The 20,520-nt window shown below is 38.0% G+C and overlaps 1 protein-coding gene across 4 annotated transcripts in view; it reads right to left on the bottom strand.

Moving 5' to 3' along the window:
• MAPK6 (mitogen-activated protein kinase 6) overlaps nt 1–20,520 on the bottom strand; it is a 31,604-nt gene that overhangs the window by 6,600 nt on the left and 4,484 nt on the right. For all 4 annotated transcript variants that reach the window (XM_020910500.2, XM_070469269.1, XM_070469271.1 and 1 more), the window contains exons 2-4: nt 5,031–6,219; nt 3,500–3,644; nt 782–946 (exon numbers count right to left, since the gene is read on the bottom strand). In XM_020910500.2, the coding sequence (XP_020766159.1) occupies nt 782–946; nt 3,500–3,644; nt 5,031–5,585 (865 nt within the window). In that variant the 5' untranslated portion in view covers nt 5,586–6,219. The remainder of the gene's footprint in view (nt 1–781; nt 947–3,499; nt 3,645–5,030; nt 6,220–20,520) is intronic.

Raw genomic sequence — 20,520 nt, forward strand, 5'->3', positions numbered from 1 at the left:
GCATGGATACAGCTAAACACAGTACAATAATCCTTAAAGGTTTGATACAATCAACTTTTAAGGAAGATATTTTTCATTTCTAATGCTCTTTTTTTAAAAAATGTTATCTTATTACAGCATTTAGACTTTTGTATCTTATTTGTATCAACAAACCCTAAAGATACATCTCTCCATTCTGATGTATGAAATTTACTGCTTTAGTGGTCAGTGAAATTTTGATTCTCTCCATGTTCCTATTACTTTCAAGTCTGCACAAACTGTCACATTCAGCACCCAGTATTACTAACACCAATCTGCAATCTTTTATGTAGCAAGTTTGCTCTTATGTAGTTTTGATCTTTCCTCCATCTCTTCCTGGCTCTAAAACCCTTGCCTTCCTTCAACTCAATTCCCTCTTTCATATCCAAATCACATTCATATTTGTACCCACACTTACTTATCATATAACCCTCAGAGAATCCCATTCCAGCTCAGTGAGAGTCAGTGATAAACATGTTCACCAGGCAGAGACGATCAGAAGTAAAAGCTAGACAAGCACATGGAGTCAGAACCAGGAAAGAGGGGTATACTGGAATCTGGAAAATTATTCACAGCAAAGAAAAGATTCCCAGCCTAAGTGCCTGGCTATAAAAAGGAAAGCAAGAGCTGAAGTTTTAGGTGTACCCTGAGTGTCTAAAGACTATTTGGGAGAATGCCACATCTACAATGATAAAAAGCTAAAGCTTCCCTACACACACCCTGCTCACACATAAATACACCCATTACTCTTCAGTTACAGTACCTTCTCGACTAATTCCTGGAAGCAGCTGAGTTAAAGGTTTGTGTGGCTCAGTCATGTCATTTCTAATGTAAACTGGAATTACGCTGAGAAGCTCCTGACGATCTTCCTCATGGACAACAGGAATAGATTCTAAAATCAGCTGCATCTGTTCAAGTTCATGTGCACCTAGACAAGATTAAAAAATACCAAATATAACATTAATAAATACATTTCTCAATGTTTAACCAACTGGCAATAAACATTCTAAAGCTACAGGAAACTAACAGAATCGTAATGACCATCGAAGGGGAAAATGGTTTTAACTGCATCATTAACCAGCAGATTTCACTGCTTTGAATATCATCATCAATTTGTTCAAAAAGCTTATCTTTTTCAAATTCTGCTCATTGATATGTTCAGTTTTAGCTGCTTTGTTTCCATAAGAAGTTGACTTGAAGTCTGGCCTCATATTAAGGTATCGCAAAGTAGTGAAAAAAGCAATAAACTGAGATTTAAAAGATGAGATTCTAGTCTCAACCATACATACTAATTAACTCACTATAATTCTGAGAATACTTAACATGGTGATGACTTAATTTCACTATCAATAAAATAGAGCCTTAGACTAGATTTGTGAAACAGAAAGTTTTATAGTTATGGATTAGGTTCAGGTAACATTTCAGAACCACTATTAAAGAAATAAAAGGGGAAACTTCAGGCTAAATGGGCAGTTAATATTTAAAAAACAAAAGAGTCATTTGTTTTTCCACTCATTTCTAGAAACTCATTCAACAATCAAAATTTTTCTTGAGTGCCTACCATGAGCAAGGCACTTTAGAATACACCTGTGAAAACAAAACTGACCAAATTCCTGCCTTCGTGGAGCTCACAGTATAATGGAGGAAGACAGATAACAACTTCTATAAACATTTACATCAAACAGTGATAAATGAAGAAAAATAGAGTAAGCTAAGGGGGACAGAGAGCACTATTAGGAGTAGGGTTAATTTATATTAACAACCCCTTGGTTGTTATGACCTTATCATCCTTATGACCAAGCAAGGCCTCACTGAGAAGCTGACAAGGAAGTTAGGTAATATCCCATACATTCATAAAGAGGAAGGGAGTTCCAGGAAGATGAGAAAGGGCCCAAAGGTCTAGAGGAGAAAGTGGGCTTGGTGTGTCCAAGAAACAACAATTAGGCAAGTGTAGTTGAAGTACAGTGACTCAGGAAAACGACAGGAGATGAGCCCAGTGGTAACAGAACACTGAGAGTTTACGTGATTCTGAATTTGATAAGAAACCATTACAGAGTTTTGAACAGAGAAATGACATGAGCTATGTTTTCAGAGAACTACTGTGTTGCTATGTGGTAACTAGACCACAGACAAGAAAACTTAAAGCAGGAAAGCCAGTTAGGAGATCATGTGTTAGACCAGGAAAGGCAGAATGGTTTACTGGACTGGGAGGATGAGAGTAGTGAAAGAGATACTAGCAATAAGATTCAAGATATACTTTAAAGAAACAGCCCATAAGACCTGTAAGGAGAAAAGTGAAGGACGATGCCAAGATTTTGGCCTGAGCAAATAAGAAGTGGGTCTGGTTTACTAAGATGAGGAGGACAGCAGAAAGAGGAAGTATGAGGGAGAGATATCAGGAGGTCAGTTTTGGATAGGTTAAATTTGAGATGCCATTAAACATCTAAGTTGAGATACTGAGTAAGACCAAAAAATAAGGCTAGGGCACTTACTATAAGTTAAAAATACACAGATTTCCAATGAATGCTTAGGCCTTGCCTTTTATTGCTGTTAATATGAGGCCTATCCTAACCAATAGATTTCCCTCATGCTGCTTTTACTGAATGGTTCACAAACCTACTGAAAAGGTTTTTAGAAGGGAACTACAACTGAGTCTTTTTTTTTTAAGTTCTACCACTTTATTGCTACCAACCCATCTCCCTCTACCCTCATGCACACATGCTCAGTCATGTAACCCCATGGACTGCAGCCCGCCAGGCTCCTCTGTCCATGGACTTTTCCAGGCAAGAATACTGGATTGGGTTGCCATTTCCTTCTCCATACAACTGAGTCTTTCAAATCATTTCATAAACAATTTTGTTTAATTAAATATTTAAAGTGTACAAAGGTTTAAGATCAAAAATTGTTTTATTTATAGAGGTTTTTGTTTTAATCCACCTTAACTCAAAAACTTTCTCATGCACTTTTTTAGATTCCCTCATAGCACCAAAATCATTATAAAATCGGTTGTTTCTGAAATATCACATCAGTCAGGTCAACAGGATATGGCAGTTCAAGCAACAGGGTTAACAGGAGACAAAGAAAGAATTACTGAATTTAGCTAAAAATAGTTAAATAGCTAAAAAAAATTTCACCAGGAAGTGACAAACACTGACAGAATCAGGTAACACAGGTATCATTTAACAAAAACAACCAACAAATATTGATCTATAAAACAGGAAATTAAGAAATAAAGATATATACAAAAGAAACACTAGAATTCAGGCTAACTTTACTGAACAATCCAGTAAATATGTAAGTGTTCTCCATTTTCAAAATACCATTTAAAAAAATAAATAAATAAAATACCATTTTATCTTTTCATTTTAATAGTTTAGACTATAGTAAATTGGTTTAAATCTTACATAAATCTGGATTCATAGAAATATATGAAATTATTTCTCCTTGGGATAATTTTCCCATTTATTTAAAAATTTCTAACCTGCAAAGAGGGTTTTACCAGTCAGCATTTCAGCAAAGATGCAGCCTGCAGCCCACATGTCAATGGCTTTAGTATAATTATTAGGAGAAAGTAAAAGACGTGGAGATCTGTACCATTTAGTAACCAATCCTTCAGAAAGATGACCCTGAAAAAGAAACAAAAATATACTTTTTACTTTAGCTGAATAACAGTATGTAAAACATGATTCATTAAAGAGCCCTTACTCTAAAAACAAACTGTAATTGTAAAATCAAACAGTACTGTTGATTTCTATGCCTATTTTCAAGGCTCTTGCATTTCAGAGGCTGTATGAAGATTAAACTCCCCATGTAACATACTATCTATAACATGATATTCTCATGAAGTACTCTGACCAAAGAATACTGTAAGAATTTAGTGTTAACTCTAGGGCACATATTCACAACATGTCTGAGAAGAGAAGCTATTTATCACTTCAAGTCAACAATGAGGCAGGTATGCTTTAAATCAATGAGAGAAAGGCAGGAAAGAATACCAAAGGTGAGCTATTTATAAAGCAATGCCAACCTCCTTACTGATAATCCAGGGGACCTGGCTATACTGCACACGCCATTTCTAATCAAATTCACTACTTTATATTTATGAAGAATTTGACAAAAACAGTTAAACATATGTTGCCTTGTTTCATTCTAAAAATAACACTGAGAAAATATGAAGGTAGATACTGACACTCAGGTTAAGGAGTCTGCTTAAGGTCATATAGTTTAGCTGGATGTAGAAGTGGAACTCAATTTTAGATAGTCTAACTCCTATCCACAATACTTCACTGTTATCCATAAAGATGTGGCCATCCACTTCATTTTGGTACTTAATTTCAATGCTGAAGTTTTTTTTTAAGTTAAGTTTTACTCAATGTGAGATGATACATGCAAATGCCAAGATGTGTCTCAGATGTGTGCTATGAGAAGCCAAGCAAGCAAGCTTCCCAGGGATGGTTTATACCAAAACAGCTCCATTTTTACGTTTTAAACATCAGAGTCCCACGCATGATTTCATTTGAAAACTAAAAAACTAAAACTAAAGAGTTCAGCTCAAAAAATATCATTAATTTCCTGTACAAAAGCAAAGTTTATTTAAGGCAAAGTTACTATGAATTCTTCTGCCTATTCTTATTGCCTACTTTATGTTTGTGCAAATTTAGATTTCAAACTAAGTTTGCTAAACAAGGCATAACAGAGGAGTATATCCAAACAAACAAACAAAAAAAAAGTAAAAGTTGAAACAGCAACCTTCTGCCCTAAACACATGATATATCCTACTTTTAAGTAAGAGAGAATTTCAGTAATTACAAATAACCAGAATTTGTACTTAACTAGGATCCCGTTCCACCTTCATTTCAAACACAGGGAGATTGTGAATGGAAAAAAGGTACTATGTAAAGTTTAATACAATTAACTAAAAATTCTGCCACAACACACAAAGGAAATACAAGCACCTGTTTCTGATGATGTGTATCAATTCAGAGGTCTGCCTCAGCTGACTTTCCACATACCTTATGGGAATAATGGGGATCCATGATCCGTGCAAGACCAAAGTCACCTATCTTCAGCACCAAGTCTTCAGTATTAATGAAAAGATTAGCTGGTTTGAGATCTCTGTGCAGTACGTTTGCTGAGTGAATGTATTTGAGCCCACGTAGCAGCTGATACATGAAAAGCCTGGCATGCTCTTCCAGTAAAGGGCCCTGCTCCAGCACATTAGCCAAGTCTGTCTCCATGTACTCCTGAACAATGTAAACACTGTTCAGTTCGGTAAGAGAGCCCACATCATCCGTTAACTGGCTTCCACTAGGACCAAGAATTTCAAACACCTTCACAATGTTATCGTGGTCAAGTCTTCTAATAATTTTGATTTCACGTAGAGCATGTTTGACACTCTGGGGATCAGTAAGGACAATTTTCTTGATGGCTACTCTTTTGTCACAGTCATTGTCTACAGCAGAAAAAACCAAGCCATTGCCTCCACAACCCAATGGTTTTAAGTCCATATACCTAGAGCCCAGATCAAAACCATGAATGTTCATGAGACTTTCAAATTTCTCTGCCATTTTGAAACCCTTACTATTGGCTTTTCCTTTCAAATTGTTGAACTTGTGTGAACAAGGAAGAAAACTGGCATCAAAAGGAAAGATCTTTTAAAAAGGGAGAAAAAAATAATTCTGCGTCCACAGCAAGATGGTTTCTTGATGCTCATTGCATATGCCAACCAGGCCTGTTGAGTTCCCCTTAGATTTAAAGCTCAAAAAGCTCTATTCATACTGAGAATTAAAAAGATTGCAGTACTCATAGTTCAAGAAAGGGACAGCAACTCTGCAGACATTTAAAGAAAACACTCAAGAAACTCAAACGGAAGGAAATGACATACTATGCACTCAGATTTACTGTGCTGAAGGGTTTAACATTTAACAAAAATGTGAATAAATATGCACACAACAGGCTTCTATGAACATTCTCCTCACAGTGCAGATACATTCAGTGTTGGACTGGTCCTGAGCAGCATCATTCTAAGGTGCTGGTAAGCGCTATTTCCGTTTTGCTTCTTTTCCTCCTCTGTGGCTGTGTATTTCAACAGGAAGCCCTGGCGGCTGTTGGTTAACAGAAGATGTCTTTTGTTAGTGATCAGGTGGCTCCAGCTCACCACAATCACAATCAAAGCTACCGTCCATCTTACTCTGATACAACCTGGAGGATGAGAAAAAAGAAGGGAAAGAGTCACCACTGCAGGAAATGCTCTTTTAATCAACTTTATAAAATGACACAAACTAGGCATTTAGCTATAAGCTACCACTGGGTGGGGTATTAAACTTACATATGTCACTAAATGGAAAGATTACCCTCAATCAAAAATAGCTACCTATGTTGTAAGCAATTCACATGTGCTGACTCAAGACTCCAGATCTCACCATACTAGATTCTTTGTATTATCTAGGTCATTAGGTTGTATAATTTCTTAAATGCCAATGAGCAAAGGAAAAGTTCATAATATTTTTACAGAATTCTTTAGAATTTTTTCAGTAAAGCATTTGCAACATTTTTCTAAAAATAAATATATAATAACTTAAAAAGTGTTAGTTCATTAAAGGGCATGTTTATTTATTTACTCTGTCTGACAGAGTTAATGCCTGACAATACCTAATGAACAAAAATGTAGCAGTACAAATAAGAAATTGCCAAACATGCTCTTAAACTTACAAAGTGAACTTCGTAAGTTCACTTACAAAGCGGTGAACTTAAACAGTGAATAAACCTATGAATAAAGCCTATGAAATGTTTAACTTCACTGATGATCAAAAATATCAAATTACTTCAGGAAGATGATATTTCAGATTGGAAAAATTGTTTGAATGAAGTGTCTCAACTGCAAATATCAAGTCTGGAGAGGGATGTGAAAAAACAGGAACTTTCCTACAAAAATGGTGAGAGTTTACAAGGGACACTTAGGGAGTTTGGGAATGACATGTACACAAAATGTTATAATTAAAATGGATAACCAACAAGGACCTACTATACAGCACAGAGAACTCTGCTCAACATTATGTGGCAGCCAGGATAGGAGGGGAGAGTTTAGGGGAGACTGGATACATGTCCATGTATGGCTGAGTCCCTTTGCTGTCCACCTTAAACTATCACATCATTATCAATCAGCTATACTCCAATTTAAAATAAAAAGTTAAGAAAAAATTAAAACAAAATAAAGTTATCATAGAATATTGGGAAAGAGTAAGAACATCAAAAAACAATTTGGCATAACTAAATACACAAGTAAATAAATAAATATCATACCTATGACTTGGCAATTTTTCTTCAAGGAAAATTCCCTAGAGAAGTGCTTGCAAATGGACATACAGATGTTCATTTTTTTTTTGTAATAGCAAAATAACAAAAATAGCCTAAACTTTCAACAATAAGAATAAATGAGTTATAGTCATACAGTGAACTACTATATAACAGTAAAAATGAAGATGGCAGAAATCATCAAATATACACTAAATTTAAAAAGCAAACTGCATACAGAAATGTGCATGCTGCAACTAGTTATAGCAGGTGGATAAACATGCAAAATAAAGCTATTTTAAGGTACATTCAGATGTAGCAAAAGTATAAAAACATAAGATTGATAAATAACAAAGATAATCACCTTAGGAATGAAGGAAGGAACAAGAATGGGGCAGGGGGATTACACAGCATGCTTCAACCAATCTTTAATGTGTTATTTTTTAAAAAACAACTGAAGTATGACAAATTATTAGAATGTTATAGAGTTAGGCAGTATGTAAATGAAGAGTTCATATTATAGGGGGAAATGCAGGCAGACAAAAAAGCGAAACACATATTAGATGGCAATAAGTGGTATGGAAAAATAAAACAGAGAAAAGAGACAAAGAGGGTAGTGAGGAAATGCCTCTCTGATAAGGTGTTACTGGAGCAAAGCTTTAAGGGAGGAAGTAAGGAGGTGGGTGGGCTTTAAGGATGCTATGTGGAAGTAACTATAGACAGAGGGGCTCAAATATAAAATAAAAAGTTTTTAAAAATCAAAATAAAATAAATTTATCATAAAATATTGGAAAAAAGTAAAAACATCAAAAAGCTATTAGGCATAAATAAATACACTAAGATGTGCATTTGTTTCATGTTCCAGAAGCAACTAAGAGACCAATGTAGTAGCTCATTTAAACGTATTAATACATGCCTATAAGTATGTAATACAGCCTAAACCCTTATACAGAAAGGCTTCCTGTTGCTGACTTTTGACCTTAAAGCTAGTATAGGTGCATATACAATGCTATTTCATCAATGAGTCTAAAAGGACTGGAAACAGGACAGATGCAATAATCCTTGGTTCAAAGAGCTAATTATTTAAAGGCAGGAGAAACTTTATCAGTGAATGAAATAAAGCTGTCCATTCTAAACCTGAAGACACGACAACTTCCAATCACCTTCAGGTGTGGCTTAAGAACTGCTAGGACAAAACACATCAGCTGCTGCACAGTGGTGAAACTTCTGTACAACAGAGGAATCTACCTTGGTTCCCTGTCTGCTTCATTCATATTTCTACATACTTCACATGTGGAAATGCATGATCCTGAAAAATAAAATAAGGTTAACAGCATATGCTTCAATCTGAGCAAATCTTCAATTCTGAGAGATCCGTAAATATGAAAAATACTGTGTGAAAGAGAAACTGATAATACGAATAACTCAGAAACTAAGTAGGTAAATGATGCCTCTTGCCCTAATGTAGACAATTCCTTAAAGCTCAGTCAAGTTTTAAGTTTTTGATAAACGTACATTTTTATGTCTGTTTAACAGACTTGACATAAGAATACTAACACCTCTAAGTACTCTCATAAGCTTCTAGTTCACTAATACAGCAATCAGAGACAAGCAGAAATAACGCTTCACTAAAACACCACCACTCTCATCCACAAGTACCACAGTAGAAACTCCATTCAGAGGATGAGTTGAAAACTCAAGACCTCCATCCACATCGGCCCCCTTTCAATCTTAGTGAGACCAAGAAGCATTACAGACCAGAAACAAATCTGAGGACGAGAATGCCCTTTTGGAAATCTTAGACACTGATCACCACTTACAGGGGTAAAGAGTGGGTAAAAATTCATTTCAGGGAAGGTAAGAGCTTGTGACTAGGCTGAGAGCTGCGGAGTTCTCATTACAGACTCGGATGATGCCTATCCTGAAAGCCTTGAGCAAACTTTACAGAAATATGAGACCACAATCTAAAGAAAGAATGTAATATTTGTCAACTAAACTGTAATTCTACCAGACAGTGAGGACTGTACCAATAAAAAAAACTGGGATGGGGGAGTGGCAGAGGAAGGGTTGGGGAGGCTATCCCATTATTTACAATAGTGCTTGCCTGTGTAGTTGCCGCACTGCTCTGTGAGTAGAGTATTCTTCAAAGTCCTTCAATATCTGTTAAACCAAAAGCTTTTTAATAACTTTTCATCCAGGAGCTTGAAAAGTAAGCCCACCTTAATCATTAAGTTGGAGGTAATGCCATACCTCTGTATGATAAAGTGGATCTAGTAAATACTTCCAATTCAGTCCCCTCCATTCAGCAAGTATTTGCTAATTATGTTATGTAATTGTCAGCATACCAAGCACTGCAGATAAAATGGTAGGTAAAAATAGGCTTGACCCCTGCCCTCATGGAGTTTATAGTACAGTTGGAAACAAACAATAATAACAATATGAAAAAAGAGTATGCAGAAGGGAAAAAGCAGTACAGGATGCTGTGAGAGCCTAGACACTGGGTGATCTGACCTAATAAGAGCAGTCAGGATATGTGCCTCTGGAAGCCATAAAAAGCCAAAGGCCTCCCATGCTTCTCCTAGTGACCATGAAAACAGCTTCTTCCTGATCACGATGACCCTTACAGGAGTTACATTTCAAATCCTGATCTGGTTCAATCACCTCCATCTTTCACATCCACCAGGCAGTCATTGGGCATGCAACTGCAACTACACTGGACCAGCAGATTACTGGTCAGTGCATCCTCCATCCACATCAATGACCTCTAGAAGTGTCTTATTTATACCATTTTCTCCACCATCTATCATGTTTAACTTCATAAAAGCAAAGCTCAAGGCTCAGACTCAAGAGTTGTAGTTCTCCTTCCTTTTGCACTTTCTACATACTTCAAGAGAGGAAAGGGAAAACCAAGACAGGACAGTAACTTTAAAATGACCCTTCCCACCACCTTTTTAATTTCTATGTCTCCAGATGTTTCCCATTCCTACTAACCTGAGTGCTGATACTGTGTTGCTTGGAAAGAGATCATTGGTAAAGTTTTAATTAGCTAAGTTGATGTTGCTTTGTTTTTAACAATTTGGTAAATAAAAATGAAGAGCAGAGAATGATTTATAAGAATGAAGTTGGCTCTTTGGTCTTCTTTTAGTAATTCACCATAACATGGAAGTAAAAGCTCTCTGTGTAGCCAGGCTGAGTACCAGCTTCCAACACTTCCAAGATAGTTTCCTGAAACTACATTAGCCACAAATGTTGCCTCGAGCTCTTTCTTCCTTAAATTGCCTCCTGCTTTCTGTCCCTTAGCTCACTCCATCACCAAGAGAAATGCAGGTACTCTGAGTTAGGCCTATGTGTATGAAGTCATAAAACGCAAAAGAAAGAAAAAAGACAGAATAAGTTCACTCTGCTCCATTTCTACATTCTACAGAAATTTGATTTTCTTTCCTTTCTTATCCAGGAACAACTTGGTCAGTGTTAGCAAGTACAAACTTTGAGGTGAGGGCCTTAAATATAAAGGTTACTTGCCTGATACTCCCTTCCATCTTCTATTCTGCTGCTTCTCAGGTTAAATGCTGACTTGGGTCATCTGGCCTGATGACACTCACTCACTCACTTACCCCCACCCCTCACTAGCTCTTGCCTATTTAGCTCTTCTCCAGGGTCAACTGAGTAATCTGAGTTAACTGGCATTTTGCCAGCCTCAAATCTCAGCCAAAGCTCAGTTACTTTTGGAGAGAAGGGAAAGGTTGAGCTCTACTTACGTTCACCTAGGACTGTTTCCTAACCCTGGCATAGAGAGGTGTTGTTATAGCAAATTCACCCTTCCCTAAGATCATGTTATCAAGCTCTCATCAAAGCTACTAAGCTTCTAGGGCAGAGAAGGCCAAAGACTACAGCTTAACTGCTTGCTCATATGCATTCCTGATAAAGCTCTTACTCCTAACGCAGGGTAGCCCTCAGTTATCAGGGACCCCTCTCAGGATGTGGGCCTCAAGGAGATCCGAAGTGCAAACCAGTGTCAGTGAAATCATCTCAGGAACTTGGTATGGGAGGGAGGACCTTAACATTTAAGCATCAAAGCCTAAGGGGCTTTTGCCTACTATCAGTTAACTACCATTAGCTACAGAGACAAACTTTCAAAGATGGATGCTTACATAGCTTCTAACAAAGGAACCAGTTTTTAAAAAACTCTTCTAGTCCTAACTCCTGTTCTTAAATTGTCTGAACCTTTGCCTAAATGCATTTTAACATTAGGGACTTCAACCATTTAAGAGGCCATTATAAGATAAACGTTATATGTTTATTTTGATGCTCATATCTGGTTGCTATTTACTCTAGGTACTCACACTGGAATAGCAGAACTTTACAGACTGGATAAACTACTCAATCTCTAAAGGCCCTTCCAACTCTAAAAGTCTATGACCTATGAAAGCACAGTACTAATCTTCCAACTTGACTAGTTTTTGCTCCCACTTAATATGGTAGGATGCCCAGAAAGGTGGAAATGTGATTGAAACTGCTATAAAACTAACATTAAACAAACACAATCCCATTTACAAATTTACAGCTGGAAAATTTAAAATAATAATAATAATCCTTCAACCCCTTCCTATCTTCCTCCTGCCAGAGCCATCATTTCTAAGACTCTTCTCCTAAGCAACAGCAAGGAAACACTGGGGCAAATATATAAGCAGAAGACACTTGGGCAGCCTTCTTCTTCAAGTACCTTTGGAAATATGATTCCAACCAAACAAAAATTAATATAAATTTCTATAGTAGTCGAGAGACAGGTTATGCAGTGTTACAGTAACAAATAACCCCCAAACCTCAGTGAGTAAAAAGACTTCTTAAGTCCAGCTCATGCAACAAGTGCAACACAGCTGTTATCCAAACTCCTGAAGGAGCTATACACCCTCTATCACAGCCACTCAATGTGCCAGAGGGAAAGAAATGAGAGTATCTCACTGATAGGTAATGTCGTGCATGTTCAGTTATGTCCAACTGTTCACAACTCCATGTACTATAGCCCGCCAGGCTCTTCTGTCTTAAGGATTATCCTGGCAAGAATACTGGAGTGGGTTGCCATGTCCTCCAGGGGATCTTCCTGACCCAGGGATGGAACCCGCACCTCCTGCGCTGGGAGGCAGGATCTTTACCACTGATCTACCTGGGCAGCCCCACTGATTCATAAACCTTCGTCCAAAAAATCATACCCTTCACTTCTACTCATATTTTACTGACCAAAGCAGGTCACATGGTGGCACCAACTTCAATGCAGTAGGGAAATGCAATCCCAAAATGGCCCAGAAGCAGAGAGAACCTAGTTTTTAAGAGCTTTCACTGTTTGTTTCAATTCTTCCATCCACCCACTGCATTTTTATTCAACAAAACCTTGAGTGCTTATCAAATGCCAGGCACTGTCTTAGGCATTAAGGTATAGAAGGAATCAAAATAGTCTTAAAAAAAGGAAAAAAAAGTCTCATGGAGCATGTACTCCCAGAGCATTGCATTCCACCGCAGTAGATTCCATTGTAGTAGGCTTCTCTCTGTCCCACTAGGCTTGCTTTCTCTTTTCTATAGCATTTTCCTTGTCTTGCCATCTATCCCCAATCTCATTTAATCTACCCTCTGATCTTCAAATCCTCTAATCTTCATTTTCTAGGGCACCACTCCCTTCCCCCTTGCTGCAGTTCCTTTACTGATACTTTCTGAGCATAGTTCCTGATGGTAGGCACCTTAAACACTATTCAAAGAATTAATGTAAATAACATATTCTACTTGGTAGTAGAAAGCTTTGGAGAACACAAGCTCTACCCTCAATTTTTTCAGAATCTGATCACATTCTGACCTACCATGTAGAAACATCAGTGATGACTCTAGATACGGTACTTTCCTTTCCAGGCATTAGCCCAGGAGCCTCACCCTATGGTGAACATATAGGTCTGCCAACACCCAAAGAAAGCAATTGATTTCAACCCAGTTGGACTGAAGAAAGAGAAAAACGTTAGCTCTGTTATAGCTCTTAGTTTGTTTTGCTGAGGTAGTGGAGAGGGACTGCACGACTGAAGCAGTGCCCTATATAACCAGATGAGCAGGACTCTGTAAAAAGTCCTGCTAGCCTAGCAGGTAGGTATTGTGAAGATATGCAAGATCATTCCACTACTCTGATTGTACTGTTCTTTACCCCATGACAGGAGAATCTAAAAGCACCACACCTTTTCAGACTAGCATCAAATACAACAGCTATCATTTCTGAGCTAACTCTGGTGAGGGTCTGAAGGTCCCATTGCGCAAGGCCACATAAAACATGTCTGGACCCCCATCAAATGGAGACAACCACGTGCTTACTTAAGAGTGCACCCAATTTCTTAAAAAAGTGATTCAGAATGGCAGACAGTTTTTCTGGAATATCTTTTCTCCTTTGTTTCTCATTTTCTCCAAACCTAAACAAGAGAGCTTGTAAGGTAGAAAATAGTATAAGTAGGGGCTTCCCTGATGGTCGAGTGGTTAAGAATCCACCTTCCAATGCAGGGGACGCAGGCTTAATCCCTGGTCCCAGAAGATTCCACATGCTATGGAGCAATGAAACCCAGGCATCATAACTATTTAGCATAAGTTCTAGAGCCTGTGAGCCGCAACGAAGACCCTATGTGATGCAACTAAGGCCTGATGCAGCCAAATTAAAAAAAAAAAAAGCATAAGTCTCTTATCAGAGTCACATGACAGTTTGATACTGTTGAAAACTTCTCATCTGATGTCACCAACCCCATAATAAAAAAAAACCTGAACTAAAGTGATCTGAAGTTTAGTCAAGGATCTGTGGCTAAACTAGCTTTGTAATCAAAGCCTCTCATATTACTATGTCTCAGTTCCTCATCAGGAAAATGATGTAGCTAAACTACATGATTTCTACAATCTCATCCAGCTCTAAAATATTTTAAGTTTAGTGAAAGACTCAGGATTTCCACTTCTGATTAAAATGCAGAAAGTTGCAAGACACCATTACTCTCTCCTGATAAACCATGATAAACTAAGTAAGCTACAGAACTGTAATTAAGAAATACATCAGAAAGCTAAAGATGCAAACAACTCTAAGCTCTAGAAAATGTCAAGCCCTTCCTAACACAAGAGAACATGGCTATTCTCATTTCTCATAAAGTTGCAAGAGAACAAGATATTTCCCACTAACAGGACGAAGAAGAAACCAATCAAATTTATAAACAATGATATTTGCCGCAAACAGATTCAGGTAACAGATTAGAATTCAGAGGAAGCCCAGTTACAAGCCCTAACTGCCAATCCTTCCCCATGGGTCTTCACTAAAAGTACAAGTCTGAAGCCAAGTCAAGAAAGCGGAGAGAAAAACTCATGAAGCATATGGGCATCCATTTGTCCAAGACAGATGCCCTCTCAAGGTGGAGGTCAAGACAGGAAGTATGAGATAAATCCCTCAAAGGCACTCTTGAGTATAAGGCAAATATTCTTCCTAAGAAAATGGGCAAAAACCTGATGTAAAAACCTGAGGTGGTACTGGAAATCAAAGAAAATATCCAAGTAATCCAAAGAGCCAGGAGCAAGGCTGAAAAGTAGTTGAGAAAGCTGACATGATTTACAAAGCTGACAAGGCAGAAGTATGTGATGTGACAATGGGCAAAAACTTCCCCAAACTGATAAAAACATCAACTCACAGACCTGGAAGGTCAATGAACTGTAAACAAGATAAATACAAGGAAACTCATATCTAGGCACATCATAAACTGTTCAAAGTTAGGGAGTGGGAAGGTAAAGAGCAACTCTTAAAAGCAACTATGAAAGAGAAAAAAAGTATATACTAGGGAAAAACAATACAAACACAAAAGCTAAAGACAACAGAACATCATCTCTCAAGTGTCGAAAGAAACTACCAGCCCAGAAGTCTACATCAAGGGAAACATACTTCAAAAAGGACAAAACAAAAACATTTTCAAAGAGAAAAAAGTGAAAAGAATTTGTCTCCAACAGATTCCCATTACACGAAATGCTAAAAGAAGTTTGTTATCATGAAGATGAACCAAATGGAAGACCTGCAGAAAGCATAAATAATTGGAAAAAACAAAGCCTTAAAAAAAAAAAATCCACATGTTTAAGTGTCTTTAAGAGACTGTTGATTGTTTAAAGCAAAAATAATAATGTATTGGGGTTACAGCATATGTAGAAGTAAAACATAAGAGCACAGTGTGTTACAAGAGGGTAACCTGAATCATGCAGTCTTAAGGTTTGCAGTGTTAGTGAAGTAGTTTATATTATTCAAAACAGACTGTGAAAGTAAACTGTGAAAAATAGACTGAAAAAAATTAAAAGGCTCAGGGGTCATCCTCAAACGCTTTCTCTCTTTTTGGTCATCTGTCGTTGCTGTATGTGTTGTTTTAGTCAAAGTCGTGTTTGACTCCTTTGTGACCCCATGGACGGTGGCCTGCCAGGCTCCTCTGTTCATGGAGTTTTCCAGGCAAGAATACTGGAGTGGGTGCCACTTCCTTCGGCAGGGGACCTTCCTGGACCGAGGGATCAAATCCACATCTCCTGCACTGGCAGGTGTATTCTTTACCACTTAGCAACCTGGGAAGTTCCTTTTTGGTCGTTTACTTAATAACATCCCATCAAGGGGAGTGAAGGGAAAGAATAAGAAAAAACTAAATAATAATCACCAATTATAAGTAATGATTCATTTTGCTAGGCAGTCTTTGTGTATTTTTACATCAATAATAATACAAACTAATACATTAGCATTTAAATACCACAGATTCAAATGGCAACCCACTCCAGTACTCTTGCCTGGAAAATCCCATGGACCGAGGAGCCTAGTAGGCTAGAGTCCATGGGGTCGCAAAGAGTCGGACACGACTAAGCAACTTCACTTCACCTCACCTCACCTCACCACAGATTCACTGACACTTTCAAAGAAGATAAAAACTTACCATGTTACTCAAGACAAAGACATATTTTATTATTTTTTCCCACATATTTTAATTGAAATAATTTTGAGAGGTTCTACTTTATAACTTAAAAGTAGACAGTTTTTAAGAATTTAAAAACTACATTATGGAATACAGTTCAAGAAGTTCTAACTTGAGTTGTCTAAAGAACATTATCTGGTACATATCTATCTTACATTATCAGCTTTTATAAAAGCAATTAATGAAAAAATTTGTATTATAAAGGAAGTCACAGCACTGAACATGAGAATAGATTTTTTTTTTAAATATAGAACAACAGCAAGCAAAAGAATGTATTATGTGTGAAGCATACTATTCTTACACTAAATCCTCCTAACAACACTGCAAAATGGGTCCTGAGATTTTTAGAGAATTTAAATAATGCATTAAAAAAATCACACACACTGAGAGCCAGAATTTGAACCTCAGGTTTCAGTCCAAAGCCCATGATCTTCTTTCTAATAGTAATGTAATTTACTGACAAGTACACTACACCTTCCTTCCCAACCCTAGTATGTTTCCTATAGACAGGACATTCTTCCACATAACCAGAATACATCATCAAAATCAGAAAATTGACACTGGCACAGTATTACCATCTAATACTCAAATCCCATTTAAGTTTTTGCAACTGTAGCAATAATGTTCAGAGAGCTAAAAAACTCAGTTCAGAATCATGTTACAATGACTACAATGCAGTCTTTAACATACTTTTTCCCTTCAGAAATTTAAGGAAGCCAAACATTCTATAGGTGCACAAAAATTTACTGAGCACTTGGCATGTGATGAGCACTTGGCATGTGTCAAGCACTGTTCTATGGCACAGTGGAGAATAACACAATTAAGGTTCTTCTGCTTCCAAACAGTTTACACTCTAATGAGGAAAGCCTAACAAGTGAGTATAAACTTCAGGTTTGGCCAAGTGCTCTGATGGAGTGGCTTGGAAATGGCCATCTAAGATGCTGAAACCCAAATAGTAAGACGGAAATAGCACTACTAAGAGATGGAAAAAGAGGATCCCAAACAGAGGGGAAAGCAAATACAATCTAGATCAGGATGTAACTTGGAATTTTGGAGGAAAAGAAACCAGTGTACTGATGGCATCCTTAGTAAAGGAAGCAGGGACTGATGTGAACACGAAGCATGATTCAGAATTTTATAACTAAGAAAGCTATTGAAGAATTTTAGGCAGACAACTGGCATGGTTGCACTTCCATGTTTCAAAGATAATTCCAGCTACTGGGAGGAGAATGCACTGAAGAAGATGGTCAAGTGAAAGCAGAAACCAGTTAAAAGCTATTTCAGCAGGCCACATGAGATAATGGCGACTGAGACCAGGCTGGTAGAAATGAGGACGAAAAAGAGGACAACCCAAATATTTTGGAGACCAAGAAAACCTGGTGATGGATCAGGTATAGTGGATAAAGGAAAACGTAAGTTTTAAGCATTACTCCTAGGTGCCAATTACTGAGATGGGGGGCAACTGGGATAACACTATAAGAGAAGGAGTTCTATTTTGGACACATTAAGTCTATTCAGGTGAGATATTTAAACCAGAAACATATATTTGATAATTATTCACATGTAGGTAGTATCTTAAAAACTAAATTGAATGAGACCATCTATGGAAAGAACTAAGAGAAGGGGAAGACAGTCCAGGACCAATCTATGTGCTTAGTTGCTCAGTCACGTCCAACTCTTTGCGACCCCACAGACTGTAGCCCACCTGGCTTCTCTGTCCATGGGGTTTCTCCAGACAAGAATACTGGAGTGGTTTGCCTTGCCCTCCTCCAGGGGATCTTCCCAACCCAGGAATGGAACCTGGGTTTCCTACACTGCGGGTGGATTCTTTACCAGCTGAACTACCAGGGAAGCCCGGGCCAACCTCTGGGATATGCCATTATTTAGAGGCAGGAGAGGAGAGAGAAGCCTGTAAAAAAAGTAAGACAAGATGTGAGGTAGGAGGAAAACAAAAATATGTGTCCCATAAACTAAGAGAAGCAGGTGAATAGGCAGGAAACTGTTAACAATACTGAATGCTGCTATAAGATCCTTTAGGATGGATTTGGTAAATGGTATTGCTGCTAACCTTGACTAGAGTACTTTCAGCAGTGAGACGGTGACAGAAGCCTGAAGTTGGAAGAACAAAGCAGAGTGGAGCGAGAACACAAAGACAGTTCTTGAAAATATGCTTGAAAGTGGACTAGAGAAATGAGGCAATAGCTAGAAGAGAAAAATGTGGAATCAGGAGAGGGTTTGTAAGAGATTTCTACACTGCCCAGTACAGAAGCCAATAGCTACACATGGATACCAAGCAAGTAAAATGCAATTAGCGTGACTAAGGAACTGATAATTTCTGTTTAAATAGTCAAATGTGGCTAGTGGCTATAGTATAGTATAGCTCTATAGCACATTTGTATATCAATAAAGATACCGGGTTCAATCCCTAGGTCAAGAAAATCCCCCGGAGAAAGGAATGGCTACCAACTGCAGTATTCTTGCCTAGATAATTCCAAGAACAGAGGAGCCTAGAGAGCTACAGTCCACGGAGTTGCAAAGAGTTGGACTAGCACTTTTACTTTTCACTTTTTCAAAGACAGTCCAATACAAGGGGCAAAAATCATGAGGCAGGCAAGAGATGAGTTCTTAAGAAGTCAAGAGAATGGGACTCCCCTGGTGGTCCAGTGGTTAAGACTTCACTTTCCAATGCAGGGGTGATGGTTCGATCTCTGGTCAGGGAGCTATGATCCCACATACCTTCTGGCCAGAAAACCAAAATGTGAAACAGAAGCAATATTGTAACAAGTTCAATCAAGACTTTAAAAATGGTTCACATAAAAAAATCTTACAAAAAAGATCAAGAGAAGGAATTCAGAGCACAAGTGGAGGAATGTACTAAGGATATACACGAATGAAGCAAGGCATGAAGTGATATAATTGGGGGGAACCAACAAGACTTAAAATCAGAATCTTAAACATAAAACTAAACACAGGCTGTAAGAAGCTGAGAACAAGGGAAAGGGAAGGTAATTCAAATTTACCAAGTGTCCATTAAGTGCCAGGCATTTTCTAAGTGGGGGATTCCTTGGTGGCTCAGCAGTAAAGAATCACCTACAATGCAAGAGAAGTGGGAGATGTGGATTTGATCTCTGGGTCAGGAAGCTCCCCTGGAGAAGGAAATGGCAACTCACTCCAGTATTCTTGACCGGAAAATTCCATGAACAGAGGAGAATGGAGGGCTACCAGTCTATGGGTTCACAAAGAATCAGACATGACTGAGTACACACACATATTTTCTAAGTAAAAAACTATTTCTGTTACTCAGAACCACTGCCTTTTAAGTCTCATTTTACAAACAAGAGCACTTTGCTCCAAGAGATAAAGCAAGTTCACCGAAATCATGCATATAGTCAGTGTCAAGATTTGGACACAGGTCACTCTGACTTACTCGAGGGTTAGAATCTTCCCACTGCATAAGGAGGAAGGTTTCTACACCTGGAAATAACACAACAAAAAGGCAGATCAATCTGGCAGCTATTGACAAATGCCAAAAAAACCTGGGGATACTACGCCAGAGGTGAAAACTGTCCCCTCAATGCTATCCATAAAATAATTAAGGACCATTTACTTAACAGGTTATTTATTTTAAATATTTACTTACTTGGCCAAACCAGGTCTTAGTTATAGCCTTTGGGATTTTCAGTTGTGGAGTGTGGAGTCTCAGCCACTGGACCACCAGGGAAGTCCCTAATAGGTTATTTTTAATATTTTTAAATCCAAGTGATTGAGACAAATGGGGAAATAGATATATTCTTGCAGCTTAGATTATCTACACTATTGAACACAGGAGTATATCAGAAAATTGGCATTGCTAAATTAATACCTAGGCATTTAGACTAAACTAATACCAAGGCATTTTAGGGATGCAGGTAGTTAGAAACCTACCATCACTCCAATTCAGTCCTGTCTGACTTTGTTGCGACCTCATGGACTGTTGCCTGCAAGGCTCATCCATCCATGGGATTTTCCAGGCAAGAATACTGGAGTGGGTTTGTCATTTCCTTCTCCAGGGGATCTTTCCAACCCAGGGATCGAACCCAGGTCTCCCACATTGCAGGCAGACTCTTGACCATCTGAGCCATCAGGGAATCCCAAATTAAGCCTAATCAGTTATTAAATTACAGCTTAAATAATTTTAAACTTAATCTGGGCAAAGATCATCTATATATGTGCTGTCCAA

Source organism: Odocoileus virginianus, chromosome 6, assembly GCF_023699985.2.
Source record: "Odocoileus virginianus isolate 20LAN1187 ecotype Illinois chromosome 6, Ovbor_1.2, whole genome shotgun sequence".
Classification (NCBI taxonomy): Eukaryota; Metazoa; Chordata; class Mammalia; order Artiodactyla; family Cervidae; genus Odocoileus; species Odocoileus virginianus.